Below are 16,481 nucleotides of genomic sequence, written 5' to 3' on the forward strand. Positions count from 1 at the left end.
AAGGGTTAACCACTCCCCCTGTGGCAGGAAATCTGAGTCTTGTTTGGCACAGGATGTAAAATAAAGCTGTTGTTGAAGAGTTGAGGGGGCTTTGAATACCTAGAAGGATAGGCGTCTGGCAAGTGATGAGTTAACTCCGGAAAGGAAGATACTTCCTCCATCCTGGTAGGTTAAGGGTTAATTGTTGATTAAGCATTATCTGACTGAAAGAAAGGGTTAATTGCTCTGCAGGTCACTGTGCTAGAGGATGGGTCAATCAAAGGCATTGCTGAAAGGGGATTGGTCCAAGCTGGGACCCAGCGACAGCCCTTTATCCAATCAAAGTAGTGAGGCCGGGCTAAGAGTCTTATTAACCCGGCTGTGAGTGACAACGAAAACGTACCTCCCCCTCTGAGTGGAGGGGTAATTTATGCGTGAAGTTGCTCGCAAGAGGTGATGGGTAATTTATGCATATAGGACACAAACGACCACCCCTCCTTGTTTATTTCCATTGGAACGACCCGAGACGACCGGTCGTCGAGCGGGTGCTATAGAGGATTGCACCATGCGATGGCGGGGGGTGGAGGAAGGCCTAACGAATATATGATGAAATATATATAATATTATAGGGTGTTTGCAAAGCGTGACCTATTGGCCTGAGAGGCAACTGTCATCTTGTGGGGTGTGGTGAGGCTTTTTTTAATAAACACCCGCTGAGTTACACGGGCCTCACCCGCAATATATAATTATATCCAATTTACAGGGAGTCCATATAAATAGTTAGAATTGCAGGCAATGCAGTCATATTTAACCCATCAGAGACCGGATATCAATTACTCTGCAGTCAGGCCCAGCAGCAGTGGACCACAACTCCCATGAGTCTCAGCCAGCTTTAGAAATGATGTGGACTTGTTTGCAGTCACTTGTTGGTCCATTTGTCTGCTGCCTGAATTAAAATCTATGCATTGCTCATAAGACATTATTATTTATGGTTATATATATGTATATATTCCGCAGCGCTGTACATTAAATTATGTTAATAAAATTGGAAGCAGGCATTTATCATTTGTATTCATTGTTCCTTATCCTTTGGTATATATATATAATCTATATCACACATACACACACACACGGTAAGTGAACCCTTTTGGAATTGACAGCAAATATGTATACATTTTGTCTTAAATCTATTTTAACTAATAAAACACAGATTATTGTATTGTTGTTCTCCATATTGAATCCATCATTTAAACATTCACAGTGTGAGTTTGAAAAAATATGCGAACGCCTCAGCTAATCACTTCAACAAAAGCTACTTGGAGTCAGAAGTTGGCAAACCTGGATCACTCACTGAAACAGGAGTCAAAGTGAGTTTTAGAGGTGCTTTGACATAAAAACACACTTAAACATCTAGAAGCATCTGAACTGTGCCTCACAAAAATAAAGTCTCAGAAAAATCTACAATCGAGAATTGTTGATTTGCGTAAAGCTGGGAAGCGTTTCAAAGCATTTACATATTCATCAGTCTGGAGGTAGACAAATTGATTATAAATGGAGACGATTTAGTACTGTGGAAACGTAGAAACCCAACGAGGTAAAAAAGAACTTTGGAGTAACATCTGAAGGCTTGAAGGAACCATTGGAACTGGTTAGGATCGCCGTCCACGAGTCTACCGTATACAAAACATTGAACGGACATGGAGTCCATGACAGAAGAACCTGCTGCTCTCCCAAAAAACATTGCTGACGTTTGCCAAAGACCCCCTTGACACTACAACGCTACCGGTAAAATGTTTTGTGGACTGTTGAAGGTTGAATGGTTCAGAAAGGATATGCAGCACTAAGCATGGCGTGAAAAAAGGGCACTCATTATATACATGAAAATATCATGCCGTTGGTGAAGTACGGTGGAGGGAGCATCATAATTTGGGGCTGCTTTGCTGTGTCAGGGCCTGGACAGCTTCCCATCATCGTGGGGACAATGAATCCCAAGTTTATGAAGGTATCATCATGGTCTGAAATGCCTTCTGAAAGTTGCGCAGGTCTGACCCGCAGCTACCGGAAGCGCTTGTTTGAGGCTATTGCTGCCAAAGGAGGTTCGCCCGGTTATTAAATCCAAGGGTTTGCTTTCCCAGCTCTGAATGTTTAATGGATCTGTTCAATAAAGACATTAAAGATTATCGTTGCGCGTGTTATTGGCTGAAGCACATTGTGTTGGTCGATACTCGTGACTTAAATGTAGATCAGATCACATTTTATGAACAATTAATGCAGCAAACCAGGTAATCCCAAAGGGTTCATTCACTTTTACTGTATATTACTGTATAGAACATACTAGCCTATGCAGCGGGTTCAACAAAAGTAAAAGATTGTCCCTGAGAATGAGGTACATGGCGCACGCTGACCATTAATGATTCAGTACTTGATGAACAACAAATTCCAGGTGAGGTCACAGATCGGAGGTGACGAGTCTTCTATTCTCCACTCGGTTTTATGAGTGCTTATAAATATTTGTGTTCCCTCGCTATGCATGGTTAGTACAGGGACCATGCAGCCGAGTGCATGACCAAGTGCATGTGATGGATGGAGTGTCCCTTTAAAGGGCCCATTGTAGTGTATGAGTTGTGCTTATAATCCTAAAGCTCTCCATTGCTGTGGGTCTAGAGGATTTCTCTTAGAAACGCGTTTACATTGTAGCAAAGACAGGAAGTTACTGTCGCAACAGAACGTACACAATAGCATGTGAAGGGTACGCATGCGATGCGGACAGGAAGAAAAATCAGCCCAAACACCGCAAAAAGAGGAACTCTATCCTAACAGAAAACGCCTGAGAACTCAATAAAATATTGCACACGTTTGATAAATGTACAGATGTCTCCATGAGCCTGATACCCTATGTTACGATCCTCTTACAGATTGTTCTGGGACGTCTGGGAATATGCTGGCTTGTTGGGTTTCCAAGTTGAGAACCAGCAATTTTCTCTTTTAAAGCTCACCACCCTGGAACCTAATAAATAAACCGTGCTTTCTAGACCCTGGGTTCCGGCTACCAGCAGAGCCGATTTAATGGCGTGCAGAAAGTGGTCACGGTTCTGCGAATTCTCTGTTTACCCAGTTGGTCGTCTCCCTGTCTGGATGACGTCGTGTCCCCGTTCACGTTAACCTAACCCTTTCGCTTCTCATCGAGGCAACGTTCAATTCACCAAAGTCCAGTGAACTGAGGAGGACGGTTGCTGAACTGGAGTATATTGCAGCGTATATGCAATGTTTCCAAGGACCGGCATGCCAAATAGGCAAACTGGGGAGCTACCTAATGCACAGAGCTGGCGGGGGCCTCCGCATGAGGTTATTTTTGGTGCCTGGACAGGGGTGTTCATTAGAAAACAGGGACACATATATTGTGCGGTTCTGGGGTTGTTTACATCCCGTCTTAACACTTTTTGAGTTCCTAATTTCCTGGTGCATATCCGCCAGCAGAAATCTGTGGCTTTCGACCCTCGCCAGAACGCAGAACGAAGGGAGCCTGGATATGATTGCATAGTCTGGCCCGCCAGAGGAACCAAAAGCAGAGAATGAGAGAAATCTGGTTTGGTAGCCAGAACCCTAGGCCTAAAGAGCAGAGCCTAAAAAGTAATCTGTGAAGTACGGTTAATGTTAGTCTTCTCAAGAAGCGGCAAATAGACACACGGATCCCACGGACAGAGCCCTGGGCCCCGGCTAACATCCATGGAATACTGGAACAGACGGTTTTAAGCCATTTAGACTATTGCTGAGTGGAACAAATCCCGTAGGTAGAGCTGCGGTGATTTAGGATTGTGTTATCAAGAATGGGGGATCTCCATCTTCTGTTGTACTGCCACCTCCATCACCCTAAGCCAACGGCAGGGGGGCGTCAAGTCGCCCATTTCACTACCGCAGGCATAGCAAGCTGTTTATTGAACTATAAATCCTGCGGCAGACGTCGCGTTACCCATATTAAGTATGAGCAAGGATAGTGAAAGAGGGATATCGGACGTCGCTTGTTTTACATCCGACTTATTATGAGAAAATGAGAGGTGGCAATATAAATACCACTGCGATGGGCTTCAAAGCAGGCAGGCGGAAGTGAATGTTTGGGAACTAGAGATGAAAGAAATGAATCATATAGACGTAGAACGAGAACATGTAATATATTTCCTTATTCGGCATTTATATCATCGGGAATTTAGGAATCAGACACGAGTTTTGCTTTTTAAGGCTTTTTATTAACGGACACAAGACAACCCATCAATGGTTAAACTGTTACGGCAAACAGGACAGTCACATGACACGCAAACCATGTAGAACAAACAACGCTTTCCGTGGGGGACCTCCAAACAATGGAACCCCCCAGAAGAAACAAAGATAAAGAACAATAAACAAGAATATAAATCCTATGATACCAAAAACATATAACAGAAGAGTCCGTAACGGTAAAAACAACCTCTGCGGCATTCTGCGCAGGATGACGTCTGGCAACAGCGCAATGCAAACGCAGGTCACTTCAATCTTGGACTTGTTTGATATCGAAACTGGATGTTGGTAGAGTTGGTAGGTCGGTATTACGCGGCCCCGACCTGGTCAGCCTCGGAAGCGGAGGTGTTCTCAGACGATGTTCTGGGTGGCTTGGTCTCCTTGCTGTATTTCGGCTCAGGGTTTTGCTGGCGTCTGCGCCTGTCGTTAAAGTTAGGGCGGTATCGACGTGGTTGTGGTTGCTGACCCTGGGTACCGTCTCCCTGATTCTCTTTGTCCTCTTCGTTCCAGTCTTCTCTGGGTTGTCTCTGGCGAGGTGGCCCCCGGCGGAATCTTGTTCTGAAGCCCTTGTTTTGTTTTCCTTGGTCTCCTGCAGCTTGGTTGTCCGGTTCCTCTGCCCCTTCTCCCTGGGCTGCGGGGTTTGAATACTGAGGTCTGCGCTGATACTCTCTCCGCAGGTTGGACAGTGGGTAGCGACGCCTGCGGTATGGGTACTCTTGGTCAGTATCGTCTCCTTTTGGTGATTTCTCAGTTTCTTCTGGCTTGCCTTCATCTTCATTCTTTTGGTAATTCTCCTGGTGGTTCGATGGACCCCTACGGCCCGGATAGCGTCTGTAACGTTTACGGTATGCGGCGTATTTGCTGCCTTGGACTGGAACGTCACCAGGACCGGTTACATTAGTTGCTTCTGATCCCTTTTCTCCTTTTACTACATCGAACTCCACAGTCTCCCCATCACCCACGCTGCGAAGGTACTTTCTGGGGTTGTTCTTTTTAATGGCACTCTGATGTACAAACACATCTTCCTTGGTGTCATTCCGGTTAATAAAACCATATCCACTTCTCACATTAAACCACTTGACAGTCCCCAAAACCTTGGTGGCGATAACTTTCTTCTCTCCTACGGCAGCCACCGGTTCATCACCAGGCTTGCTGTCCAAGATGGCTACCTGTTCCTCGTTGATCATGGTGACTTCTGCGTTCCTGGAGGTTCCTCTTGCCGGCGGTGGCTTTCGAATGTCGTATTAAATTGTATTTATTGTTCAGGTGATGGGTCAGCTTTGCTGGAGATGAATTCATACATTCAATAACAATAGCTTGAGCGGCAAGATGTAATATAGAGGTGGATCGGGAACCTGCGTGTATCAACGCTTATTAACTGACGCAATTTAAAGTATCAACAGTAAAAATGTTACAGTTGCAGAATAGTCACATGACGTGCAACGGTGGCCCGCTTGGACCAAACATGGCACTTTCTATGGTGGGCCACGTAGACCAAACACAACAGAACGCGTCGGCGCAGCTGATATTTTGCGATACAGTTGAGAGTTGTGACTTCCATATACTTTAGAAAAGGCCAAGAATGGTAAATTATTGCTGCAAAAACGGCTTTTTCATAAGCGAGTTAAGTCGGTAAAGTTACTTAAGGAAATCTCACTTACTGTTGGAGAAGCTGCAGCTCCTCTGTTGTCCTATTTTCTGGTTCAAGCAGCCAATCAATGGGAGCGTTTTCTGCGTATGCCATGACCCAGGTGTCCCTTTAAATATATATTTAGTAAATTAACCCCTTTGTGAACTGTGCCCTGTGCATTCCGTCCTATCCGAGGCCTTGACGTCTAATCAATACACCTCCCTTGACCTAAGACCTGATGAACTCCCCCTCCCGGTGTCAGGATGGACCCGTAACCCCGTCCCCGTGTTCATCAAGGACTCCAGACTTTTCTTTGGCATTCCGCCATCGCATGTTTGTTTCTTTTCCCTTTTTTCCCCCTCTTTTCTACGTACAACGCACTTCCTCATCCTTTCTCTCCTGTCCAGACAGTCTGGATTTGGGACCTGCCAAATAACGCCGGTGAGAAAATAATATTTATTCCTTTTAATGTAGTGTCCTCCACGATGCCCGGATCACAGAATACCCGCCTCGTTTCGCAAACTCCCCAGACGCGTTTTGTGTCCGCTGGATATTTCGGTGCCGTGCCGCGCTTTCTCCAGGGACGGTCCCTGAAAGGCTGGCGGAACGTATTGTTTTGAATCATTTTTCCAGGACACTGGGTACCTCATCAGTCTGCCTGGCCACCGCTGTTATTAATAAGTTCAGGAAGGAGGCCTTTCCTGTCTCCGGTACGCGCTTATATTTAGGCAGAATCTACTTTCTGCAAAACTGGCAGCCTACTAAAAGAATTTGATTTTGATGGCAGATCGGCCCCATTCGGCCCATCTAGTTTCTCCTGCTGTAAAGACTCAAACCTCGTTGGTCTCGTCTTAGATTCAGGAGCCATACCCCTTTCCCATGCGTGTTTCATTTCCCTGGCCGTATTAGCGTCTACCACTTCTGCTGGGCGGCTGTTCCGTTTATCTACCAAGTAACTACTATAAAACATCAACACATTTCTATTTATGGGGCATTCATTTTGATTCTTGGTTCTCATCCGCCAGTAAAGCCTTGCGATACATAGAATTAATTGATTAATTGCTTGTGAGAGGTAGTTAAAAAAATATATCTGCCATACCTTGAGAACAAACCGAATAACTGTTTTCAGTTGTGATTTAAAGGCACCGTCGTCTAAATAGAGAGTGTAGAGCATACAAGGTTAGTATAATGTATAGGCGGATAGAAAATTGGGTTTGCATTAGGTTGTCCTGTCCTCTAAATATGACATCACCTGAGGATGCTGCATGCAATGTAATTCATTTGCATACGGGGCCAATTTTTTTTGAACATTTAATTGGGGTTGCTTTAGGGGTGACGGCAGCAGTATGTAAACAAAAATGTTTATTTGTCCAGGGGAGAAGGGCAGAGACACAGAGAAGGGATGATTACCAGGGTGCATTACCAAGACTGAACACTAGGTGCCAGCAGATACACACACATTATCGGGCTTCGGGGATTCGCTATGAAAGGTGATTCAGGTTCAAATGAATAAAAATTGTCTTATCGCTATAGTAACCAATTGAATGGTCCAATTAGCAGAACCGTTCCATTTGGTTGCTATGGTGATAAGACTACATGTTGTTTGGATAAATGAGCGATGATAATAGCTGCCTTTGGATGACTCTTCAAATATATTTTTATATGACTTTTTTGGATGACTCCGTGTTCATTTAATATCTAGAGCTGGATTTCAGTCGCACATTCGGTGACCGGCTGAAGATATCACCTGGACATTTCCAGACAAACATGACAAAGCGTTTTAGCGTTTCCTCCCCTGTGTAGATTTAGCACACGCACATGTATGCATGTAGATTGCGACACATACAGCATATCTGTACACACACAGGGGCAATACATAGGACCATTCAAACTCCGCGGGACCCCTTAGGGCTTGTTGGGGGGACTAATACACTTTTCTCCCCGTTGGCACCTTGTGGTTACTTTCCATTAGAAAGCAAATACTGAAACATCTAAATTCAAACAGAATCCCCCCAACAGGTAAGGTATATGATGTTATATGCGCCATAAAGAAGCCAGGTGGGAGCACAGACCTTTATCTTTCACAGCTCAGTGGACTGGTTATGGAAAATTAAAAGATCTGCCGGCTGTCCCGTTACCTACAGAAGCAGGACAGTCCCGTGGAAAATGGGACACTTGGGATGTATGTATATTTAATAGGAGAGCCTCTGAACGCTGGCCGCAGGAGGGTCCTGGGATTTAGGGTTATGCCGCTGTCCACATTATACCCCATATCAGACGTCCATGTACTGCATCGAAGCAGCCAAGGTCCCCAGCGCTGTGGGGAGGATGGCGGAGCTGAACGCCACCTTGTAGGGTGAATTATGAGCGGGTAGCGGGGCTGCATGTTGAGGCCGGGCTGCCACAATGTGTCTGCGTGTGCGGCCCGGACAGGAATAGCAGAGATTCTCAGGGTGGAGGTGCAGTAAAGCGCGTATCGCCTCTTATCACGCATACGCTCTAAATAGATTTCCTGTCACTTTGTGGACACCGAGGACCCGGCACACCAGGCCACGAACCCTTACCGCGGTACCAAAATAAGCTATTCAAACATCATTACCGCATTATACGTCCTCTTCATCTCTCACGAATTCCCTCTTCAGCTCTTTGTTTATATGACGGCTGCAAGGAGTCACATATCCTTCTGCAAGATGAAAGAATGGGGACAGCGGACCTCCAGACCTCTTCTACGCCCCCGCTGTGACCTTAAAGTAACACCCAGACTAATCGCTGCACGCTTAACTAGCATGTTAAGTGGCCAAACCTCTGTATTCTTAACCCAACAGAAACCACTCAAAAAAAATCATTAAACACATCTTTTCTGCTACTGTGGCAACAATTCCATTCAACCTATCGGTGGCCTCTCTTTGTATCACATGACTACAAGCTAGAATAAGGCTGGCCAGGCAAAAATATCCATGGGGTAAAACTGGACACAATAGGAATGATATCCCTAATGCTATTATTTAGTCGTTAAACCATTTTCTTCCGCAGGGTAGGTAGACATTATAATCGTCCTTTGCCTACAGATACATTGTATATGGCCAACTGTTGCCATATTGAGGCGGCTGCGTAAGATGAGGATTGGCCCTGATAAAGTGGACCTCCTGCTTAATTGGAGCAGTGTTAGACCTGGATCTATGTTGGGTGAGGTTTGCAGAATTAACTTGAAGGACATCTCTGTGTTTTTATGAGTATCGTCCTTAACGTTAGAGCACTTGTTGGATATCAAGGTGGGCGAGCCAACAAATGGGTCAGTACAAGCTGTCCTGAAGCCGACCCAGTATAGCCCATTGAGCCAGACCCAGCAGCTATGTGTGGAAGGTGTCTAGAGGACCAAAATATCAATGCCAAGGAGACCCTTTAGCCTCACACTACTCCACACTTGAGGCGAGTCAAACTAGGTGGAGGCCTCAAGACCATGTTGGTTCTCCTGGCCATAGCTACATAGCATAAGAAGTGGGGAACGAAGTCCCTCACAACTCTCAGTGATAAGAACAAAGATGGCGCGCTGAGAAACCTGGAACTACAAAGAAAAATCAATGGTCCCTGGTTGGACATAATGGAGAAAACCTCATAGCGCCTGGAGACGAACATCTATTAATAGAAACCCTGTTTAAGGAAAATACTAAAAATACGTTCTTCCCACAATAAACAAGGTTTGTGTCACTTCTGGACTTTCCAGAGCACTACAGGATTGTAAATATTACACAAAAACTCAGAAGACGGATGCATTTCAATTTTCATTTGGAAAATTCTAAATTCTGCCTTTGTGAATTTTAGATATTTTTTTTTTTGGTCCAAAAAAATGCATCCGTTACTAAAAAAAAAAATAAATGCGATCGGATCTATTTGTAGAGCTGCTATAATTTTGCCCTTTGTTTAGAACAAAATGATTTAAAGCGTTTAAATATAAAAACAAGCGTCCAAATAAATGTTGGTAGAATTCCCAGAATAATCACGGCTAATGTTAGTTTTAGAAAGGGGTGGAATTTTACAAAAATTTTACGGAAGCAGATTTCCAATAAATCAAGCAAAAAAAAAAAAAATCTATTAATCCACATAGGAATTTTAAAAAAAACTTTTCTTTTTCCAATTGAGAATGTTCAGATTTCAACATTTTGGCAACAACGAACTTCTTATTCGTCATCATCTCCCAATAAAACAATGTAATATATCTCTGGATGATGCATGCTGCCCCCCTCCCCCCATAGCAAGAATTTTGCCCTGAAAACAGTCATAATTGGAGGTTCAGATATAAAAAATATTAAAAGGGTCAATTAGATTTCTGAAGGTGACTTTAACGTGAGAACTTTCCCACACTCACTAGTCACTCTATCACTGCCGTTAGGGTCTCTCCTGGTCGCCGAGACACCCGCCAAGCCGTCGCGTGATAAAAAAAAAATATATCATTTTTCTAGCAAGTCAACAAAGCAATTGAGCGATTTTGATGATCTCTCTAATAGTCACGAATTCTCCGTATCAGTTAAATAACGCTTATCAGCACCTCCTTTTGTTTGTGAAACGCAGCAAAAAAAAGAAAAAAAGGTTGATATTTTGTTTGGCCGAGTAGATAAGAATTATACAATAAACTGTCAAAAATGTAGCATTTTGTTATATATCTATATATATAGACACAAGAATGTTTGCGTTACCCCCACTTAATGTAAATATATTTATACAACATTGTGTTACCGACTTCCTCGAAATTCCCAGGCCCTGGCGAGCGTGTATTCCGGGCCGACATATAAAAATGTTTTGTTTGCTAAGATAAACACGTTAGCCGATTTCAAGCCCTACGTCGTAATGTAAATAGGAAGTTTAAGGAATAGCCGGCAGGTAGAATATGTTAACACTTGGGTTGTTGGATGAAGAATAATGCGCGCTCTGTTTGTTATGATGAACTTTGTCAGGAAGCGTAACTATTAATGGCGTTCTAATAACAGGGAGATAAGCATTTTCTGGCTAATTATACCAAAGAAATGTTATTGTAAGAACAGGCAGCCATATATAATAGTGATTGATGTATTACGCGTATGAATTTGTTGTTACCAACCGTACTGTGGGGCTCGCTGGATTTGCCCTGGAAGTTCAGGGTGTTAAATCTGATTACTGGGGCTGGGGGCAAGTGGCATCCGGCTCTGTCCACTCCTTCCAGTTCTGCCCCCATGTGGTTAGTTGAGCCCCGTTGGGACAGTCAGCCCCTTTCTCTTCCCGGCTATTAGATTGGAGCCGGGCCGGACTGGCGATGACGAGGCAGCCCTCTTTCTTTAAAGCCAGTGGCCGGCTTGGGCCACAGGACCTGATCTGCTGCTGGTTGGGCTGATTGGGCTACTGCTCGGCGCTCTCTGCCAGCGGCCCATCTGGCATTTGCCCAGCGTGCCGGATGGTCGGTCTGGGGTGGAAGAGGAGCATTGGGGCATATAGGTTGGACACACTGGATGGGCCGAATGGTTGTTATTTGCCTTCACTTTCTATGTTTACAGGTGTGATGATCTTGAAAAATTATTATAAAATAGAAATACAATTTAAATAAGAAATTCTTTATTTTTTAACATTTTTAAACAGTTAAAATGAGAAGGCGAATGTGTCCTAATCTAGAAGATCTTTAATACCTCTAAATGTAAGAGAAATGTAACAGGACGCGTGCGGAAGGTGACAGAGTTAGACTTGTATCCGGAGCACTATGGATTTAGAGAAGACACAAAGGAAGAAGTCTTCTCATAGAACGTAGAATGTGACGGCAGATCGGCCCCATTCGGCCCATCTAGTCAACCGTTTTTCGTTGGTCTCGTCTTAGATTGAGGAGCCATACGCCTATCCCATGCATGTTTAATACCCTCGCTGTTTTAGCCTCCATCACACAGGTTTCAGACTTGCCCTTACCCCTTGATGTCCTCATTCGGTTTTGGAACCTAGGGGCAGTTGGTATGTAAATCCGGCCTAGTTACCCCCATAATGCCACGGCCATGAAGCCCATGGGAGCGGATAACCCGCCCCGTGCCCTGCATAGCAAGCGCTTTTTGTTTTTTCCCTTTTTGTGCTCCCCACGTGGCCCTGATGTAACTTATCAGCTCTATTTGTGGGGATTTGGAAGCGTTCTCAGCCGCGTTCTCGAGAATCATTGTTATTCTCCCAGGCTGACGGCGCAGACAATCCAAGAAAAATATATACACTCAAGAAATAGTTTGTCACAGACTCTTATCGCCTCTGGGCTTCCCTTGTTCATCCCCTCCCTGTCGCCTGCCATCTCCATTATATAAACAGGAGCGGAACGTCTTCCGGAGCAAAGTCATCAACGGCTCTGGCGCTGCGGGAATATATAACAAGACTAATTATATCGCTATCCACTCCATCATACAGAGGAAACGGCTTCTTCCAGGAATCGGACCCGCAAAACATTAAACTACCGTTTTAACCGTTTCCTCGCCTGAGAAAAATGCAGTGTTTGGGTGGGGATGATGGGACTTGCAGTCGGGGTGCTGCTCTGTGCTCCGCAGCACTGCACAGCGCTGCGGAATAGGTTGGCGCTATATAAATAAATAAACAATCACGACGATCACCTCCTATTCTAGACCGAGACCCTGCTCGAGTTTTTATCTGTGTCTTATCTCCATAGCAACCAATGGACTGGCCCGGGCAGCAGGAACATTCAGTTGGTTGCTATGGCGATAAGATCATTTCTTTAAAAAAAAAACAAAAAAAAACACTGCACTGGAATAGCTCGTTATAAATAATCTTTTTAGATACCACAGGTTGAGAATGAATTCGGTCGGAAGTGCTGGTGGCACACATTCATAACGGCCAAGTGTCTCTGTTTAGGAGGGACAGTCCCTCTTTGCCACCCAAATCCCAGTGTCCGTCATTCCTCCCCACGATGCCCCTCTTTTCTAGGAACGTTCGCTGGCTATCGCAGCGTTCTACAATAAAATAATGTGCAGGGAAACACAGAGAACGCGCCTATAAATTAAATTGTGTACATAAAATACATTCGTCTTCCTCTAAATGCCTCGTTTAATTAAGCAAATAGCTACCTTCTGGAGACTGGAGGAGTAATTACAGAACAATTACTAATTCATCGTTCCGTTCTTGGGGGTTGAGTGGGAATTTCGGCGTGTGTGTCTCACATGTACTTAGAAATACACAATGTCTCCATCGCATGCCATGCGATATACTATTTATAAACCCGCTCGCCTCGCAGATACCCTCCTCGGCGGCTATTACGGATCTCATGCCCGGTCGCTTGACGGATCGCTCGATATCCTGTTCACACCTCATTCCGACGGCCGGCGCAGGAAAACAGCGAGAGGGAGAGAGAGAGCGTGGAGAGGAAGGGAGAGAGAAGTAGTAGTAGTCATTGACTGCCCCAACGCGATATCCAAAACCTAAAGCACTTTATATCGTTACTGATATTTTTAAATTCGTATAGCACCAACAGACTCTGCAGCGCAGTACAGTACGGTTCTGGGTGGGTAGGGGGCCTGTTACAAACGAGATCTCTGATCTCCCAAAGCTTCCCATTTATATAATGGAGGACTGTGTCGCCATATTTTGGGTTACTTTTCCTGCTCTGTAGGATCGAGTAGAGCCGACCAGTTACTGCATCCTATGTTCCAGCTCTTTTGTTTACAAGGCAAGCAAACCAACTCTTCGTTATGCTGCCTTGTGGTAAACGATAGAATATCTCAGTCTTAATCACCAGACACCCACACATTGTGATTAATGAAAGTCTGTCCATTGGACAAGCAGGACTTCATTAGCATCGCCATAAAGCATCAGCTCAGTGTGGTGTTTGAGCCGGAAAAGTCTTCCAAAACATCACATGACTGACAACAATGGCGGCCTCCAGGTCTGCAGATAAAGGGAGTTTATTGGAACAAAATAAGATAAAAACAGGTTTTTGTCAAAGCCGACCTACATTTCTGTATACAGTTCTCTAATGCTCAAAGAAAATTATTTATTTTTCCTTTTACCCATTTTTATTGTGTTTTAGTGTCAGATAAATTGGACTTTCCTGGACATACAACATGGGTTTTCCTCAGGAAGATCTTGCCAAACAAATCTTATTGATTTTTTTGATTGGGTGACTAAAGTAATTGATCAAGGTGGTGCAGTAGACATTGCGTATCTGGATTTCAGTAAGGCCTTTGACACTGTCCCACATAGAAGACTTATAAATAAACTGCAATCTCTGGGTTTAGATCCCAATGTTGTTGAATGGATTAAGGAGTGGCTGAGTGACAGAAAACAGAGGGTTGTAGTCAATGGCGTATATTCAGAACAAGGTCTTGTTACCAGTGGGATACCTCAGGGATCTGTACTTGGACCCATTCTCTTTAATATTTTCATTAGTGATATTGCAGATGGTGTTGATGGAAAGGTATGTTTATTTGCCGACGACACAAAAATTTGCAACAGGGTTGATGTTCCTGGAGGAAGAAGCCAAATGGCAAACGATCTAGGTAAGCTGGAAAAATGGTCAGAGCTGTGGCAATTGGCATTTAACGTGGATAAATGCAAAGTAATGCACCTGGGGCATAAAAACCCAAGGGCAGAGTATAGACTATTTGGTACTGTCCTAACCTCAACGTGTGAGGAAAGGGATTTAGGGGTAATTATTTCTGAGGATTTAAAGGTAGGCAGACAATGCAGTAGAGCAGCAGGTAATGCTAGCAGAATGCTTGGTTGTATAGGGAGAGGTATTAGCAGTAGGAAGAGGGAAGTGCTCGTGCCGCTGTACAGATCACTGGTGAGACCTCACTTGGAGTATTGTGTACAGTACTGGAGACCATATCTCCAGAAGGATATAGAAATGTTGGAGAAAGTGCAGAGAAGGGCTACTAAAATGGTTTATGGATTACAAAATAAACCTTACCAGGACAGGTTAAAGGATCTTAACCTATATAGCCTGGAAAAAAGACGGGACAGGGGGGATATGATAGAAACATTTAAATACTTAAAGGGAATCAACAAGGTAAAGGAAGAGAGTTTATTTACAAGGAGAAATACTACCACAACAAGAGGACATAAGCATAAACTAGAGGGGCAAAGGTTTAATGGTAACATCAGAAAATATTACTTTACGGAAAGGGTAGTGGACGCATGGAATAGCCTCCCAGTGGAAGTGGTAGATGTTAATACAGTAAAGTCATTTAAGCAAGCATGGGATAGGCATAATGCCAAGCTAGATATAGGATAAGGGCAAGTACTAAAGGAGAGTACTCAGAGGTTGGGCAGACTGGATGGGCCTTCTGGCTCTTATCTGCCGTCACTTTCTATGTTTCTATGTTTATATGTTTATATGTTTCTATACTGCTGGGCACTGGGTCCCTAGGTTTTCAGACCGCCATCATCATGGTCTTTTAACCCCTTAAGGACATGTACGGGCTTTGTCATTAAGGGGTTAATCCAGCGCCGGCACGCCAATATGTTCGGTTCTGTCTCTCGGCTGCCGCTAACAAAATGACATGGGGCTGAGTCTGATTGCATGCGGCGCAGGACTTGATATTACGAATCCTTTCCTGTCAGAACCCGACAGGATAGGATTAATTATCCGTCCTCCATTATATCTTGTGCCTAGAACAATGGAACTTATTACCTGCTGAGTAAATGCCGGCTGGCCTGGGAGTCTTCTGGGAGCTCTCCAAAAGACGCCAATCTTACTGCGATTTGCACAGGGGAGGTGAATGAATTTGTATAAAGAATGAATCCGATCTTATATTAAGGAAGTCAAGCAAAGATCCAAAAGGGTGAACAATATCTTCAACGTACATGTGGTTGAGCATTCCTTAGATACCCTCACCCTATGGTGAGAATGGATCAAACTCTTCTGGGATACATTCGTTGACCTTTACAGGATTCATATATTTTGTATAGTGTTGTTCCTCAACTCCTTAGCATGGATCTTACATTTGGAACCTCTGGAACAGGTCTTATAACTCCTAAACAAGGTGCCCGTGTGTTTATCTAGTGATACTTTATGTCATCATCTTTTAGGTGTGATGGTAAAGGCAACATTGCTTCCTTCTATATCGTGTACCTGCCTAAAATTCAATACACCTGAACCTTTAGAACGCTCTTGTTGGTGGTCATTCCATTGAAAGGCCAGGGCTCTCCGCTCATTGTTCAGTTGAACATGCTTTGCACTCATCATTTCCAGATTCCCCGCTGAGCTCTCTCTTCCTTATTTTGTCCCTGAATCTTGAGCATTCAGGTCATTCTTAAAATGCTGAACTACAATTCCCTCTTCTGCATTCTTTATGAACGTGTCTTCAGAATTCCGTAGTGGAACTTCACATCCTGTTCAACATCCCTTTCACACACATTCTCCCAGGGTTACAACCAAACACCTATATGTTTGAGTGCAGACATAGCTTATGATCCCTCAAACCAAATCATTTATCAGGGTCCCATCTTTAATACAAGTAATACAATTAATAATTCTGCAAACTCATGGAACTCAATACTTATAACCGAATTTACTCTTAAGAATTCTAAAGAATATATCTTTATGAGGATTTTCCATCAATCTGTTATAGACCTTCCACCTTCTTCCATCGAG

At 44.0% G+C, this 16,481-nt stretch overlaps 1 protein-coding gene across 1 annotated transcript; it reads right to left on the reverse strand.

Moving 5' to 3' along the window:
* Positions 1 to 4,559: 4,559 nt before the first annotated feature.
* LOC128503876 (Y-box-binding protein 1-like) lies at positions 4,560 to 5,438 on the reverse strand. The gene has a single exon (XM_053474071.1). The coding sequence runs from the start codon at positions 5,436 to 5,438 to the stop codon at positions 4,560 to 4,562; it is 879 nt and encodes a 292-aa protein (XP_053330046.1).
* Positions 5,439 to 16,481: the final 11,043 nt, after the last annotated feature.

This window comes from Spea bombifrons, chromosome 8 (genome assembly GCF_027358695.1).
Source record: "Spea bombifrons isolate aSpeBom1 chromosome 8, aSpeBom1.2.pri, whole genome shotgun sequence".
Lineage (NCBI taxonomy): Eukaryota > Metazoa > Chordata > Amphibia > Anura > Pelobatidae > Spea > Spea bombifrons.